The 15,578-nt window shown below is 50.5% G+C and overlaps 1 protein-coding gene across 6 annotated transcripts in view; it reads right to left on the reverse strand.

Annotated features, from left to right (window-relative positions):
* Positions 1–8,954, reverse strand: part of INPP5B (inositol polyphosphate-5-phosphatase B) — a 55,205-nt gene extending 46,251 nt beyond the window's left edge. For 2 of the 6 annotated variants that reach the window (XR_012897655.1, XM_014579110.3), the window contains exons 1-6: positions 8,748–8,954; positions 8,365–8,430; positions 7,667–7,746; positions 7,108–7,205; positions 6,664–6,693; positions 5,803–5,913 (exon numbers count right to left, since the gene is read on the reverse strand). Coding sequence is in view for 4 of the 6 variants with exons in the window: in XM_014579110.3 (XP_014434596.2) it covers positions 5,803–5,913; positions 6,664–6,693; positions 7,108–7,205; positions 7,667–7,746; positions 8,365–8,421 (376 nt within the window). In the remaining 2 variants the exon portion in view is untranslated. Of the gene's footprint in view, positions 1–900; positions 1,046–5,802; positions 5,914–6,663; positions 6,694–7,067; positions 7,206–7,662; positions 7,747–8,364; positions 8,432–8,747 lie in introns of those variants that run through there. The other 4 variants (XM_006134241.4, XM_006134242.3, XM_075909076.1 and 1 more) reach the window with 4 other exon arrangements.
* Between the last annotated feature and the right edge of the window lie 6,624 nt (positions 8,955–15,578).

Genomic DNA, 15,578 nt, shown 5'->3' on the forward strand with positions numbered 1-15,578 from the left:
ACTTGTGAGAAGGGTACAGCAGGTGTTGCAAAGGAATGCTTCCCCTGCACTCAGTAGCAGCCACAATTGGGCTATGTCTACACTGGCTGGTTCTTGCACAAGAACATCTTGTGCAAGAACACATCCACACTGCCATGTGAGAGATGTGCTTTTGCACAAGAGCATTCACGGCACTGTGGACATTCTCTTGCACAAGAAAGGTCTGATGGCCATTTTAGCCATAGGGCTTTCTTGTGCAAGAAACCCCTGCTGCACGTCCACACTGCCCTCTTGTGCAAAAGCTGTTGCGCAAGAAGGCTTACACTTGTAAAAAAAAAAAAAAAAAGAGCATAGTTCTTGCGCAAGAAGCCCTCTCTTACCACGCCATACTGTAAATCTTCCGCAAGAGCGGGCGGGCAGTGTGGACACTCTGTGGGTTCTTGCTCAAGAACGGCCGTTCTTGCGCAAGAATCCACCAGTGTAGGCACAGCCTTGCTGTTTATAGGGGAGTTGCCTCTCCCGGCAGGACCAAGATGCAGCTACCTCTGGTGTAGAGCATAACAGCTGTTTATATAGGGACCCCTTTCCTGGTCCAGCTGCTTCTGAAGTGGGGTGCCAGGCAGAACTCACAGCAACACCACACACTTGTTTTAGATTAGAAGGGAAGAGGGGCCCCACTAACACTGAGGGGAAATTCAACGAAAGGGAATGGGTCAGGGGTAGAGGGCTTGGGGGGGGAGAGAAGGGAGCAAGGATTGCAGTGTTCACAAAGCCCAGGACCGCTCTGTCCCAGGCAGCACTGCCCCCCAGCACTCCGCCCCCACCCCCGTCACTCCCCTTCCCCCTCCCGGCCGTCTCCGCCTCCAGCCCAGCCACCCCCGGGGCACCCGCACCCGGCACGACCCCGGCGCCGGCCCCTACCTTCGCGATGCCACCCGGCCGCGGACATAGCCTCAGCCTCCTCCAGGCCGGCCAGCCCGCCCGCGCCGGGCAGGGCTACCTCCGCCGGGCCCCGCCCCCTGCACTCGCCGAGCATTCCCCGGGCTACGCCCCTCCACTCGCCGAGCCCCTCCCTGGGCCACGCCCCCTGCACTCGCCGAGCGCCCCTCCCCGGGCTACGCCCCCTGCAATCGCCGAGCCCCGCCCCTTTCCAGACCACCACGCCCCCGGAATTCGCCGAGTCCCCGCCCCAGGCCACGCCCCCCGTATTTGCCAAGTCCCCGCCCAGGCCACGCCCCCTGAATTCGCCAAGTCCCTCCCCCTCCTCCTGTTAGGCCGTGCATCTGCGCTCACCGCACACCGCTTCAAGGGTCCCGCCTTCTCCAGTCACCAAGCACCGCCCCTTCTCCCGAAGCTGCCCGCCATTTCCTCGCGCCCTGGGGCTGGGCCGTGGCTGTACTAGGCTGCGGGGTAGCCGAACCCGTCCCTGCTGGGCTGGCGGCGGCCTCCGGGGTTCGGACCCTCGCAGGTGAACCCTGGGGGCGGGGGCCTGGCACCGCGCAGCCAGTTGAGAGCGACCTCAGCCCGGCTGCGCCCCGGCGGGGAGCAGGGACCAGCCCCTGCGCCGGGCGCCCGGCCCAGCCAGCGCCTCAGGGGTCTCGTGCCAGGCTCCCCGCGCTGCCCCTCCCCCCCAGCGCCTCAGGGGTCTCGTGCCAGGGTCCCCACGGCCCCCCCGCCAGCGCCTCAGGGGTCTCGTGCCAGGCTCCCCGCGCTGCCCCTCCCCCCCGCCAGCGCCTCAGGGGTCTCGTGCCAGGGTCCCCACGGCCCCCCCGCCAGCGCCTCAGGGGTCTCGTGCCAGGCTCCCCGCGCTGCCCCTCCTCCCCCCCCAGCGCCTCAGGGGTCTCGTGCCAGGGTCCCCACGGCCCCCCCCGCCAGCTCCTCAGGGGTCTCGTGCCAGGGTCCCCACGGCCCCCCCGCCAGCGCCTCAGGGGTCTCGTGCCAGGGTCCCTACGGCCCCCCCCCCAGCGCCTCAGGGGTCTCGTGCCAGGGTCCCCACGGCCCCCCCGCCAGCTCCTCAGGGGTCTCGTGCCAGGGTCCCCACGGCCCCCCCGCCAGCGCCTCAGGGGTCTCGTGCCAGGGTCCCCACGGCCCCCCCCCAGCGCCTCAGGGGTCTCGTGCCAGGGTCCCCACGGCCCCCCCGCCAGCGCCTCAGGGGTCTCGTGCCAGGCTCCCCGCGCTGCCCCTCCTCCCCCCCCCAGCGCCTGAGGGGTCTCGTGCCAGGGTCCCCGCGCTGCCCCTCCCCCCCCAGCGCCTCAGGGGTCTCGTGCCAGGGTCCCCACGGCCCCCCCCCCGCCAGCTCCTCAGGGGTCTCGTGCCAGGGTCCCTGCGCTGCCCCTCCCCCCGCCAGTACCTCAGGGGTCTCGTGCCAGGGTCGTCCCCCCCCCGACAGCTCCTCAGGGGTCTCGTGCCAGGGTCCCCGCGCTGCCCCTCCCCCCCGCCAGTGCCTCAGGGGTCTTGTGCCAGCGTCCCCCCCCCCCCCGCCAGTGCCTCAGGGGTCTTGTGCCAGCGTCCGTCCCCCCCCCCGCCAGTGCCTCAGGGGTCTTGTGCCAGGGTCCTCCCTCCCCGCCAGCACCTCATGGGTCTCGTGCCAGGCTCCCCACACGGCTCCTGGGAGACACAAGCCCTTTAAATAGAAGCAATTGAAAGGGCTCTCAGTTCTGGCCCCATGTTCACCCGCTGCTTGGGAGCCAGGCACAAGTGAGTCAACTGCTTCTACTTAAAAGGCTCGCACCTTCCCTATGGCTGGCAGGCAACATCCCCAGGGAAGGTGCGAGCCCTTTAAATAGAAGCAGTTGAAAGGGCCCTTGGGTGTCCCAGGCAATGCACGAGCAGCAAGGCCAGGAGCAGCAAGCCCTTTAAATAGCAGGAAATGAAAGGGCTCGCAGCTCTCGTCTCCAGCTAACATGATGCCTAGGAGCTGCAGGGGAGGCACTAGCCATTTCAACACCTGCTATTTAAAGGCTCTGCCCCTTTCATCCAAGGCTCTGTCCCTTCCAGGACGTCCTGCAACTACTTCAAACATTTTTTAAGTGGCCCCTGGCTCAAATTATTGCCCATCCATACCTTACAGTCTAGTTCAACAGCTCTTGATGTCAATGACAAAATTGGGAAGCCAAGAGTTCAAAGTGCTAATCCAAGTAGCCGTCACACACTTTTGTCCCAAAAACCTTTAAAACATGCCTCTTGATATCCTGGGAAATCACACTAGCTTTTATAATATAATATCCTTGCTATAGCAGATCTCAGTACACAGAATCCTATGATTTAACCCCTAGAAACAATTCTTGCTGCCATTTTACCATTTTACCTTTCCTGCTCCCTTTAAAATTCCTTGCACTGCTATATTGTTCTTTACATCTTAGGACTGAGTTATTATCCATTGAAGAATGAAGTGCACGAGTTGACTAGAAACAGTCTGTGTTCAGCCGCAATGAGCTCCAGTATGGGGAGCAGTTTCTAGTTCTGTCAGAAATGTACTACAGGAGGGTCATGCTCTGTGCATGACCCTCCCAACTCTCCCTCTCCCCCACTTCTCTCCAGCCTGTCTGTTTGCAGAGATAGGACTTTGTATAGACATAAATTTTAAAATGAATGTGTCAGTTTACTGAGTAACAACCTTTTCCCAAAGAAAAATGGGAATATCCTGGTTGGAAAACGGGTCAGAGGAAACAGGCCATACAGAGTCACGTCCAAGAAGCATTTTTGGACCAGCCCGCTGACAAGTGCTCTGCTGTCTCTAAGACCTGGTCCACACTTAAGCTTTAGGTCAACATAACTATGTCATTCAGGGGTGTGGAAACCATAAGTCACAGGCTGCGTCTAGAATGGCAAGATTTTGCGCAAAAGCGGCTGTTTTTGCGCAAAATCTTACCGCCTGTCTACACTGGCCGCGAGTATTTGTGCAAGAACACTGACTTTGTAATGTACAAAATCAGTGCTTCTTGCGCAAATACTCTGAAGCTCCTGTTCAGGTATAAGCCCTCTTGCACAAGAATACTTGCGCAAGAGGGCCAGTGTAGACAGGAACGTTAATTTCTTGCGCAAGAAAGCCCGATGGCTAAAATGGCCATCGGAGCTTTCTTGCGCAAGAGAGCGTCTACACTGGCACGGATGCTTTTGCGCAAAAGATGTCTTTTGCGCAAAAGCATCCATGCCAGTGTAGACGCTGTCTTACGCAAATACCTTTAACAGAAAAACTTTTCCATTAAAAGTATTTGTGCAAAATCATGCCAGTCTAGACGCAGCCACAGTGTAGATGCAGCTAGATCAAGAGCAGAATGCTTCTGTCAAACTAGCAACCATTTCTCAGGGAGGAGGTATTTCTACACCAACATTCAAAAAACCTTTTTGTCAGTGTAGATACAATCTATGGGTTTATGCAGTCCCAGCAAGGGTACATCTAGATTACAGGCTTTTGTCAACAGAGGCTTTGTCGACAGATACTGTCGACAAAGCTTCTGTTGACAAAGAGTGTCTAGACTACATCCAGTTCTGTTGACAAAGCAAGGCGCTTTGTCGACATGAGAGTCAAGACACAAAGGACAGTGTAGATGCAATAACGCCTTCCGTCGACAGAACTCTGTTGACAAAAGGCGTTACTCCTCGTAGAATGAGGTTTACCGCTGTCGACAAAACTGCCGAGTTCTGTCAACGTTATGTCGACAGAACTCAGCAGTAGTGGAGATGCAGGTATAGTTTTGTCGACAAAAGTCCACTTTTGTCGACAAAGCCCTATAGTCTAGACACACCCCAAAGGTGCTGAGCTATGCTGGTATAGTCTCCATTGGTCTAGAAGAGGCTGATGAGGCTCTGGGGAGGCATATCCAGAGTCCCAGCCATTCCCTGGGCTGGAGTAAACATCACATCATTTTAAAAACTGACTTAAATATATATATGTAAATATCCTACATGCCTATTGGGCTTTTCAACTCAAAGCGCTCTATACCTAAACCTATGCCAAGAGAAAGTCCCAACACAGGGATCACTACATCGACTCACTGAATGGTAGCCACCTCAGAACTGACAATGAATTGAACCACTAATCCTTCTGCCTAACATGGCAGATAACAGGAAAGAGTCCCACATGGTAAGGTGGCAGCTGTGATACAACTTAGGTCATGTCTCTACTATGGGGACTACAGCAGCACAGCTAGGCATGACCCTGTAATGTTGATGCAGACTACAAGGATGAAAGGGTTTTCCATTCCTCCCCAAGCGACAATCGCTAGGTCAATGGAAGCATTATTCTGTGACTTAGCTGCATCTCCACTGGGGGTTAAGTTGGTGTAGCTACAGCACTTAGGCCTGTGGATTTTTCACATCTGGAGCTATGTTGACCTAAGTTTTGAGCATAGATCAGGCTCTAGTCTTTTAAGAGGAAGATGATAGAGTGGGGAATAGGAGTAGCCAACAGTGGCTGCCTCCCTGTGATCTCTTACAGCATTAGCACAAGTCACAACTTCGAGTTTAGTTTCTGGAGGATAGTTTTTAGGCTACATTTTACTTCCCTGCCCATGAATGGAGCAGCTAAGCAAAATTGCAATACAAATACTACCCTTACTTGCTACTGAGGCAAAGCTCAGAACATCTCTATGGAGCCATCTAGTGGTGGATAGAAATTACGGCCTTTGAAGTTTAGTACATCAGTAAGGTAGCTGTATACATGTAAGTGGCAGCAGCAGGTACACTAGAATTGACATTCCTCTCATGATAAGAGAAAGCACAGAACATTCACAAACCCCTAAACTAGACTTCCTCCTTGGTCTGCAACATCTGTACCAACTGGTGGATTAAGTTCAACATGTATATGACAGAGGGTTGTACCTGGGAGGCACTTGCTGATCTCCTGTAGGAACATGCGTGTGTGGGAACCAAATGGCAACTGCACCACCAGCTGACCATCTTCTGAGCTTATCTGCACAGTCACGTCAGAACCTACACGTGGCAGGAAGAGGAAAAATTAATGCTCCTTAGTTTGGAAGAGACCTGATTTCTAAACACAACTTCAGGTGCTGCATGCACACAAAAGCCATGTCAGCACTGGACATATCTCTGCATCCTCAATACTGAAAACAGTATAAAACCATGCTAGCTACAAGGAAAGAAATCAGCTGCATCACTGCTTTCATTTTCCTGTAGTTGGATGAATTTCGTTTATATTTCTCTAGTCCTTTCAGCATAATGGATCCAAAAACATTTTATAAACTTAAACTAACTGAAAAATTAGACAAAGGAATCCAGTTGCATTTGAATTGTACTTAACACATTTGGGGAGGGACTTTTATAATTTAAATAAAAAATAACATATCTAGTTGAAACTCCAGTGAAAGCTAGGGCAATAGTCTGGGGTTATTTTGTTGTTTTTGTTTGATTTGGGTTTTTTTGCAACAATCTGGAATCATTCAGCCAAACAACTGGTTTGAAGTGGGACTCTTAAAAACCATACTGGTTAACTAGTAATAATGTGCAGATTTATAAGCTATTCAATAGTAGCAAGACAAGACTCCATCCTTGCATTAAGTGTGTCTGGTTCGGAACAGTTCAGCCTCAGACATTCCATAAACAACCCTGGCCAAACATCACACACAAAAAAAGCTGAATAATGGTTCATACAGAGTCTGTAACTTGAGTATATGAGAATTTTTCTTGTACCTTGTGGTAATCATAGCAATAGAAGAGACTCACCAATGATATAACGGTCATTGTCAGGTGTAACTACCAAAAGAGAAAAGCAGTTCTATTAGAAAACCTGGCAAGTAGTGTAAGGCTAATACTTCATAAGTAACTCAGACAGCCCAATATAAAGGGATGCAGAAGAAATCAGAAAGGATAGAAGGCCATGAATAGAGCTTTGGGTAGAGGAGCTAATCTGGGTCCCCTGGGGTCCAATGCAGCCTGTTTTCTTGACAATGTTAATTAATTACATTGGCTTCAGCTGTTTCAAAGTTATAGCAAAACAAGGCAAAAGGTGATCGATTCAGGCTGCAGCTCAACAAAATCGAGATTCTGTTCCACACATAGATCCTCTCTTTGCCCACCCCCAAGAAAAGACTGCAACTGATTCATCTCTGAGGAGCAGAAGCAACCACCTTCCAGGAAGCGAGCGAAGGATGCAGACGACAGCTCTACCTTCTTCTACTGCAAATCCTTCTGTAATGGGCACGATTCTCTCCAGGCAGACATCCTCAGCAGTTATAGCCATTCGCCGATGAGTGTACAGGAAGAGCCTGCAGGCACAGAGCAGGGGGTAATGCCATCTCTGTGACAGCACCATCACTGAGCTCCCTGCAAGCATGGTTTTACACCATCCTGTCCCAATACCACACTCACTTGCTAGCATAGCCCCTGCACCTCCTGTCTTGCCCTATGCCTACCAGTCCACCCAGTAGGATGTGATATTTTAAATTAATGTATTTCAGATCCCCGTGAAAAGTACCAGAGAGAGCTTGAGTCTAGGCTCCTCTGATTACAGACCGAGCAGGTACAGAACAGGTAATGGCAAGCAAACATCCTTCCCACACTGCCTTGCTAAACCCCGATGTGGAGAAAGCATCTTTGGGTTGAGAGGGGAGGTCATGCAGTCTCCATGGCCCAGTCAATTCTGGGATTCTTTCTGCTCAGACTGCCAGCAAGAGAGCCCAGCCTTCCCCATATGAATGTCCCACAAGACATTGTCTCAAGCACCTACGCATGCTCTCCATGAGTCCGCACAAGGCCCAGAAGCCGGCTCTCCACACTCTCCTCACCTGCCAGGATACCTTGTACCACATGCAGCTCATAGTCAAGGAACGGCCAACAGAGATATCAGTCCTCTAGAGCAGCCAGAGAGGCAGGATGCTGAGCTCTGACTCTCTGAACCTGTCTTCTACTGCAGCAGCCACTGTCTGCTCAGCCTCTGGATTTCCTGTCAGGAGCCTTCATTTGCACCCAGAATCAGTTAGGAGCCAGGTGTTCAGCTTCCTTAAAGTACCATTTCAGCTCAACCCTGGAACCTACACACTGTCCTGGGTCCTTGCGTGTTGTCACTCACCTCTGTGAGAAAGACTGACTCTTCCACCTCTTGTGGTGGTGGGCAGAGCGGTTCAGTGTCACTCTGCTGGGCAGGGAGTTGTAATATATGAGTGGCATTTCAGATAAAATTCTTTCCTGTGACAACTTCTTTCTCAATTAGGGATCATTAGAACTGGCCCAATATTATTAGCACAGTGTGCCATGAAAAGGACTGGGACATACAGGTTTTGGATTAACAGGTGGCCTACAGGTAATGGCCCTCTCTCCACTGATGGTCAGTTGCTCAGAGACGCAGCAACAGAGTACCAAGGGATAGGATTTCTCTGGTAATTCCGCATTCACTTATCTACAAAGAAATGCTAGAGCAAAGGATATAATTAGGCAGGTCTCTCCGTCCGCCAGGGTCTCCTGTATAGCAACAGACTGGTCCATCCTCCAGACCTGAAATGCAAAGGGCCGCAAAGTGAATTATATAGGAGGATTTGCCAAGCTGATGTAAGACAGCTCTGCAACAACCAGGCCACAAGGTGGTGCCAAGCAATGAAGCTACTACCACACTACACCATGCAGTCAGAGATGCATACTGTCTATGACTGTGGGTTGCATCAGACCAGGAGGAATGACTCAGCCCCAGCCCATTGCAGGGAAACAGACCCTGTTTGCACCACAGATGGAGCCATGGTACCCAGCAGGGTAATGAACACAGGCCAGTAATCGATGGCTAGCTGCAGACTTTGCAATGTAAATCAGATACGTACCACCCGTTGTATTTGTACCAGATCCTTCCCCTGCTGCCTCCTTCTGGCTAAGGGCTCAGATTTGAGACACAGATGGAATCACCCCACCGCAGATGCTCCGGCAGTTGCCCGAAGCAGCCTCAGTCAGACCCGCTTTCTGAAACTGTATCACAAGAATGTTGAAAGTCTGTCCACTCCCAGAATCCTGGAACTCCAGCCCCCTCTGCAGCTGGAGCCCCCTCTTTTCCGGCAGGCCTCCTCCCCACTTCCTCTCCACCCCGCTGTAGCCTGGCTGCTTTCCCACTTCCTCTCCAGCTTGTTCCATCCGCTCTGGACTCTTCCCCCTCCTTGGACTCCCAGACTCCACATCAAGAATCTGGGCACCAAAGCCGGCGCAGCTGGCAGGGCCCCGTCTGTGGATTTGAATGGGAGCAGCGTTCCGGCCCCTTTCAGCCGTGCAGACCCTCACCTCACAAGGGAACAGGCTGATCTTTGTTCTGTCTCCCAGATACTGGCTGGACCCTGGGCAGAGTCTGTAGTGATTTCAGAGGGATTTTTGTTCCAGATTGGAACTAGCTCTCTGGACATAGCAGCAGGTTTTTCTCACTGCAGTTGGCCTCTCGGTGGAACAGATAGGATGCCATGGCAAGTGGATTTTACTTTTTATAGCCTTTCTCTCAGAACATTGTTCCCTTGCCTGCTGGCACCTGGAGAACCTGCTGTGTCCAGTGTTTCTATAGAATCAGGTTAGCTCACACCTGTGCCTCTTGTTTTTTTTCAAGCTATTTCCTTATTTTCCCTGTGAATTACCTAGAGCCAAGCCCTGTTTGCCCAGGCTCCTCTCTGCCTGGTGCCTATCACACATGGACAGGTGATCACCCCTTGGGGCACAGTACCGTACCTGGCTGCAGGCAGCCATTTCTCATCAGCAGTCTTATTTCAACTCCCAGCAATCCTGCTGCCTTCTGCTCCAGTCCTGCACTGAACCCTCCACATTTAACTCTTTAATTACAAAACAAGCAATTTATTATGTCAAACCACATAGGAATGAATAAATATGATGCCCTTCCCTGTGTTGTCAGAATGCTTCAGAGTCATTAAATGCCAGGATTTTTCTTCATGATTGCATTTCCATTTGGACACAAGGAGACTTGCTTTGACTTCTTGTGTCTCAGGTGCAGCAATGGTTGGATTTCACACAATGCAGGGGAAAGATTAAGCCCCTAAAAGAGCCATTATTACCAATACCTAAATAAACAAACATCAAAAAAGCTTTTTAAAACAAAATAAAACTCAAATGTTGGGTTTTAACCTAAACTACCTGACAGTTCTCCCCGTAAAATAAAGCAGGTTTTTTTCCCCAGAAATGCTGCTTTTTTTTTCTTTTTTTTTTTTTGGATGGGGGTAAAAATATAAACAAGCCTCCAAATGACTGGATATTTTATTTCCTGCTTTGATTTAGAGAGTTTGGAGCAGATTTTCAAAACTGACCAGTGATTCTGGGCACCAAATCTGAGTTTCTTAAAGAAACCTGTGGCTTTGCTGGAAAGTGTCTGAGCTCCCATGCTTGGAAAAAATTAAACCAAAAGGGAGTAACATCCCTGCTTAAAGAAAATCTCATTTCTGAAGAGCATTCTGGAAAAAAACTCATAATCAGAACGAAGACTGCAGGACTAGCAGAGCCTTGGAAAGATTCATTTCATGGCAAAATTCAGAAGACCATCCCTTTCAGCTGCACCTGTTGTGGACCTTCCTGAAAACAAATGATTTCTGATTAAAATGCAGCAGCATCTTGTGCCACAGCCAATGTGAGCAAAATCCGAAGCATCTGCTTCATTATGCAAATCAATCATCAGAGTCCCTCTTGTGAGCAGGTGCCTGACCAAGGGATTGTCTGCATTTAAAATGCTGCAGCATCACCTGTAGCACTTCGGTGAAGCACTATCTAGGCTGAAAGGAGTCCCTCCCAAAGAGGCTGTAGCTTTGTCAACAGGAGAAGCCCTCCTGCCAGCAGAGTGCTGTCTACTCTAGGGCTATGTCTACACTGGCATGTTCTCATGCAAAAACTCTTTTGCAGAAGAGTTCTTCTGCAAAAATTCTTCCAGAAGAGAGCGTCTACACTGGCATGTGCTTTTGCGCAAGAGCATCCATGCCAGTGTAGGCGCTCTCTTGCGCAAGAAAGCTCTGATGGCCATTTTAACCATAGGGCTTTCTTGCGCAAGAAATTCATGTTGCCTGTCTACACTGGCCTCTTGCGCAAGAACAGTTGCACAAAAGGGCTTATTCCTGAGCAGGAGCATCAGAGTTCTGGTGCAAGAAGCCCTGATTTCATACATTAGAATGTCAGTTTACTTGCGCAATAACACGCGTCCAGTGTAGACAGGTGGCAAGTTTTTGCACAAGAACAGCCGCTTTTGCGCAAGATCACACCAGTGTAGACACAGCCTGGGAGTTTGGTCGGTACAGCAGTGTGCTCAGAGGTATTTTTACCAACATAAGCTGTCAACCAAGCCCAAGAAAGCAAATCAAACCCTCTCCATACAAAAAACAAATGAGTGTGGCTTAAATTAGCAATTGTCAGAATCACATTCCAGCTGCACCTGTTGTGGACAAGCAGTTATGCAACAAAACACCTGCCTTGGTTCTGAGCATTCTCTCTGGATCCTGTGGCTACACTATCCTTCCCATGTTCCCTAGGCTCCAGTGTGCTGGCCATGAAGGAAAGAACCCATTGTGAGTGAAATGGGTGGGGAGAGTAGATAATGTTTCTATATATTCAGCATGTGTAATGCTACTGACTTTACACAAAGGTGAGGCTGGGAGGAAGTTGGACAGGGATATAACTTGTGAGAAGTCACTGGAGAGAATAGGGCTGTTGCTAGCACAACTGTAATAGTTACCATAGTTCATGCCTGTGAGACCACCTTTGCCAGGTGTGAGAGTAGAAAGGGGTAGGTCAAAACCCTCCGTTTGCTTCATGCTATTGGGAGGGGGGATTTGTATCTGAACACGTTAGGTGATTGTACAGAGTGTTATAAAGGAATGGCCGGCCCCCCAGTAGCACCTGCTCAACGGGCCTAGGCTGGAGGGGAAGTAGCCAGTCAGGCACATTAGGGAAAACTTGTGTTGCTGGTAGGTTTCTGTGGCTTTTTTCAATCTGCTGTAAAGGGACAAAGAGTTCCTACAACTCTGCAGCTGTTTCTTCTTTTTCTGAAAGCCTGAGAATGTGGCTTTTCTTCTCTTCCAGGTTTTGAGACGGATTATGGTGTAAATACGCCCTTCTCATGCTTGTTTTATGACTGACCTGTGGGAAGAAAAGCACACCTGCCGCTCCTAAGCCTGGGCATCTTAGCAAAAGCTCTCAGGTGTGTGGGAAGGGTGAAGCAGATTGCAAGGAAAGCTCAGCCTGGGTATTCCGAACTGTCAGACACGTGCCTGTAAAATGCCACAGGGGACATTTGTGCGTGTGTGTAATTTATGCTCGCTCAAGTACACACATGAGCCTCAAGGCCTGCCAGCAGTGGAGGTTTACACCCAAACAATGGCAACAGGATCTGTTCCCCTCAAAGGCAGTTGTTAGCACAGTCTGAATCTTCCCACCAGCACCTGCTTATGATTTCACATAAGCTAGCACATGAGGACTGTAGCAAATAAAACCCCACCTTTGGGCTAGTTCAGGGGTGGGCAATAATTTTTGCAGGGGGCCCACTTTACAAATTGTGGATAATAGTTGTTGGCTGGCTATGCCCCCAGAAAGGATGGGGCCCTGGGAAGAAGGGGCCCCGCTAGGTGCGGTGCGCCCCTGGTGGGAGGAGGAGACTTCTCAATTGACCAGGGCCGCGGGCCGGATCCGATGGCTTGGTGGGCTGCATCTTGCCCACCCCGGGCTAGTTTGTAAACACATCTTAGCAAGCAGGTAGTGGACTAGGCTGCAAGTCGTTTCAGAGAGTGAAACCACGTTCATCACCCAAGGGCCTTCCGCCCACTGTTCCCCCCTCCGCATCTGTCTCTTCGAGATGCCCAGCACAGACAAACCCTGAAGCGGGCTTCAGCCGCAGCAACAGATCACCTCCAACAACTCAGCACTGAGGTTGACAAATATATTTATTTATAATGTCTCTTCAAAGGACAGAGTCTGAAAACAACAATAATGGAGTACAACAGTCACAACAGAGCTCATGTCAGCACAACTAGCAGCAGCAGTTACCAGCAATCTCTGCCTTATGATTTCCCACACGTATGTCAATCAACAACAGGGCACAGCAGATTCCTTTAGAGACAGACTAATCCCTGATTAAAAATATGCCTGGAATGAACCATCCCTTAGAACCCCTGCTCTATTTTTATTAGTCACCCTTTAGCTATTAAAGACCCCGGAATTGGGAAACAGGAATCTAAGATGTGCCACTTTTAGAGGAACCCTGTTTCCTTGGGTAAGATTCAAGAGAAGAAATACAGTGTTTCTAATTCAATCCACCCAAGCAAGAGACATTCCATCATCAGTGTGGTTATAAGTTTGGGTATGTCTACACTACCACCCTAGTTCGAACTAGGGTGGTTAATGTAGTCATACGAACTTGCAAATGAAGCCCGGGATTTGAATTTCCCGGGCTTCATTTGCATGTTGCCGGGCGCCGCCATTTTAAAATGTCCGCTAGTACGGACTCTGTGCCCGCGGCTACACGCGGCACGAACTAGATAGTTCGGAATAGGAAGCCTATTCCGAACTATCTGAACGCCTCTGTTCCATGAGGCGTACAGATAGTTCGGACTAGGCTTCCTATTCCGAACTATCTAGTTCGTGCTGCGTGTAGCTGCGGGCACAGAGTCCGCACTAGCGGACATTTAAAAATGGCGGCGCCCGGCAACATGCAAATGAAGCCCGGGAAATTCAAATCCCGGGCTTCATTTGCAAGTTCGTATGACTACATTAACCACCCTAGTTCGAACTAGGGTGGTAGTGTAGACATACCCTTAGTTACTGAGGAGGAGTGCTCAGAAAAGCAACATTACTCCACATGGACTTTGCTTGTTCCTGGATTGCTGGCAGAATTCTTAGCCCTTTCAGAGGCTTCCTTCACCCCATCATTCTTATATCTACCTGAATGTCATTCAGTCCAGTAATCCAAAAATCTCAGACTAGTAAAGTCACATGGCAGTAGTCCTAGGCAGCTTCACTTTGTTTGCCAGCCACATAGTCCTAGGGGGTTTTGGCAGGGAAGAGTTCAGCTTTGCAGCCTACCTAATGCATAGGCTGTGCATCTGCTCTGTTCCCCTTTGGATGTCACAGGGAGAGACACAACCTTGAAGGTTTAAGGTTCGTTAAAAACACGAGGTGCCAGAAAAGCACTAACCGGGGAAGCTAAAACAAGGCTTAGAAGTTGCATAGGAACTTGGAAACAGCAAGCTGTACTTGTTCCAAACTACCAATAAGAGCTAACCTCAATCAACCAAAGAATCTGATACACTAACTAGCAACACTTTAGACAGCTGGGCCATGGCTGTCAGCAGCACTCTGGGCTGCCACCTCAGAGAAGGTGGAGGTCAGATTTGCGCACTCTGGCCTAGGGATGAGTAATAAATCTGTAGAGCTGGGAGAACTGGGGAGCTATTGCCTTAAGGTGTTGGGGCAGGGGGAGGGGGATGGCGTTAGTTAGTTAGTCCCTGATGTGGGCAACATTTACCAGGATGCTGGACCCCACCTCCTTGAGAGGCAGCAGCTTAATGTCTTCCCAGGGGGCTAGCTGGGCAGAGCTACATCCCCCAGAGGTATGTTTCAAGCCCCTGGGAGATGTAGTTATGCCAGTGTATGGTCCCAAGTCCTTCCCTGCCCCGCCACCTCAAGCAGTACGTTCCCTTTGCTAGCACAGGCATCTTGCCTGCTATTCAGAAACTGGGCTGCTCCCCTGAAATTGTTTTCCTACCAATATTTACACAGGGGAGGGCTGGGGAGCATGTGCAGCAGAGGACTGTGATTTCACTCAGCCACCCTCCCTGCTACACAGCTGCTTTACATGCAAGCAATGAATAATTAAGAGGCATGGATAGTGGCAGAGTAATTCACAGAGTCCCATAATGGCTGGGCTGTGTCTAGACTGGCCAGTTTTTCCGGAAAAACTTGCCAGCTGTCTACACTGGCTGCTTGAATTTCTGCAAAAGCACTGACTTTCTACTGTAAGAAATCAGTGCTTTTTGCCGAAATACTATGCTGCTCCCATTCAGGCAAAAGTCCCTTTTGCGCAAAACTTTTGCACAAAAGGGCCAGTGTAGACAGCTCAGATTTGTGTTGTGCAAAAAAGCCCCAATCGCGAAAATGGCAATCGGGGCTTTTTTGCGCAAAAGCACATCTAGATTGGCACGAACGCTTTTCCGCAAAAAGTGCTTTTGCGGAAAAGCGTCCGTGCCAATCTAGATGCTCTTTTCCGAAAATGCTTTTAACGGAAAACTTTTCCGTTAAAAGCATTTCTGGAAAATCATGCCAGTGTAGACGTAGCCCTGGAGTTTGCCCTCGTCAGGAAGAGATACTGGCATTGAGTGACTGGCATTCAGAAGGGAGGGGGCTTCACTGAGGGCCTCTCTGCAGCAGCTTCTAGGCCAGTGTTTCTCAACATGGGCCGCAGGCCCACAGCGGGAAAGCTGCCAGCTGGCCGCTCCGCTTTGTTTATCTAAAGGCTCCATAGCTACTGAGCCTCGTGGCTCCCATGGCTGCCCTTCATTTCCCTTGGCGGCCCATCTTGAGAAACTCCAGCCGAGGCCTGTGGCTCTCAAACATGTTGGCCCATAGCACCCCCTGCTCAATGCAGACCTTTCTGCAGACCACCAGCCAAGCACCCATGATAACAAAATAGGTAC

The sequence above is a fragment of the Pelodiscus sinensis genome, chromosome 25, assembly GCF_049634645.1.
Source record: "Pelodiscus sinensis isolate JC-2024 chromosome 25, ASM4963464v1, whole genome shotgun sequence".
In the NCBI taxonomy this organism is placed as follows: Eukaryota; Metazoa; Chordata; order Testudines; family Trionychidae; genus Pelodiscus; species Pelodiscus sinensis.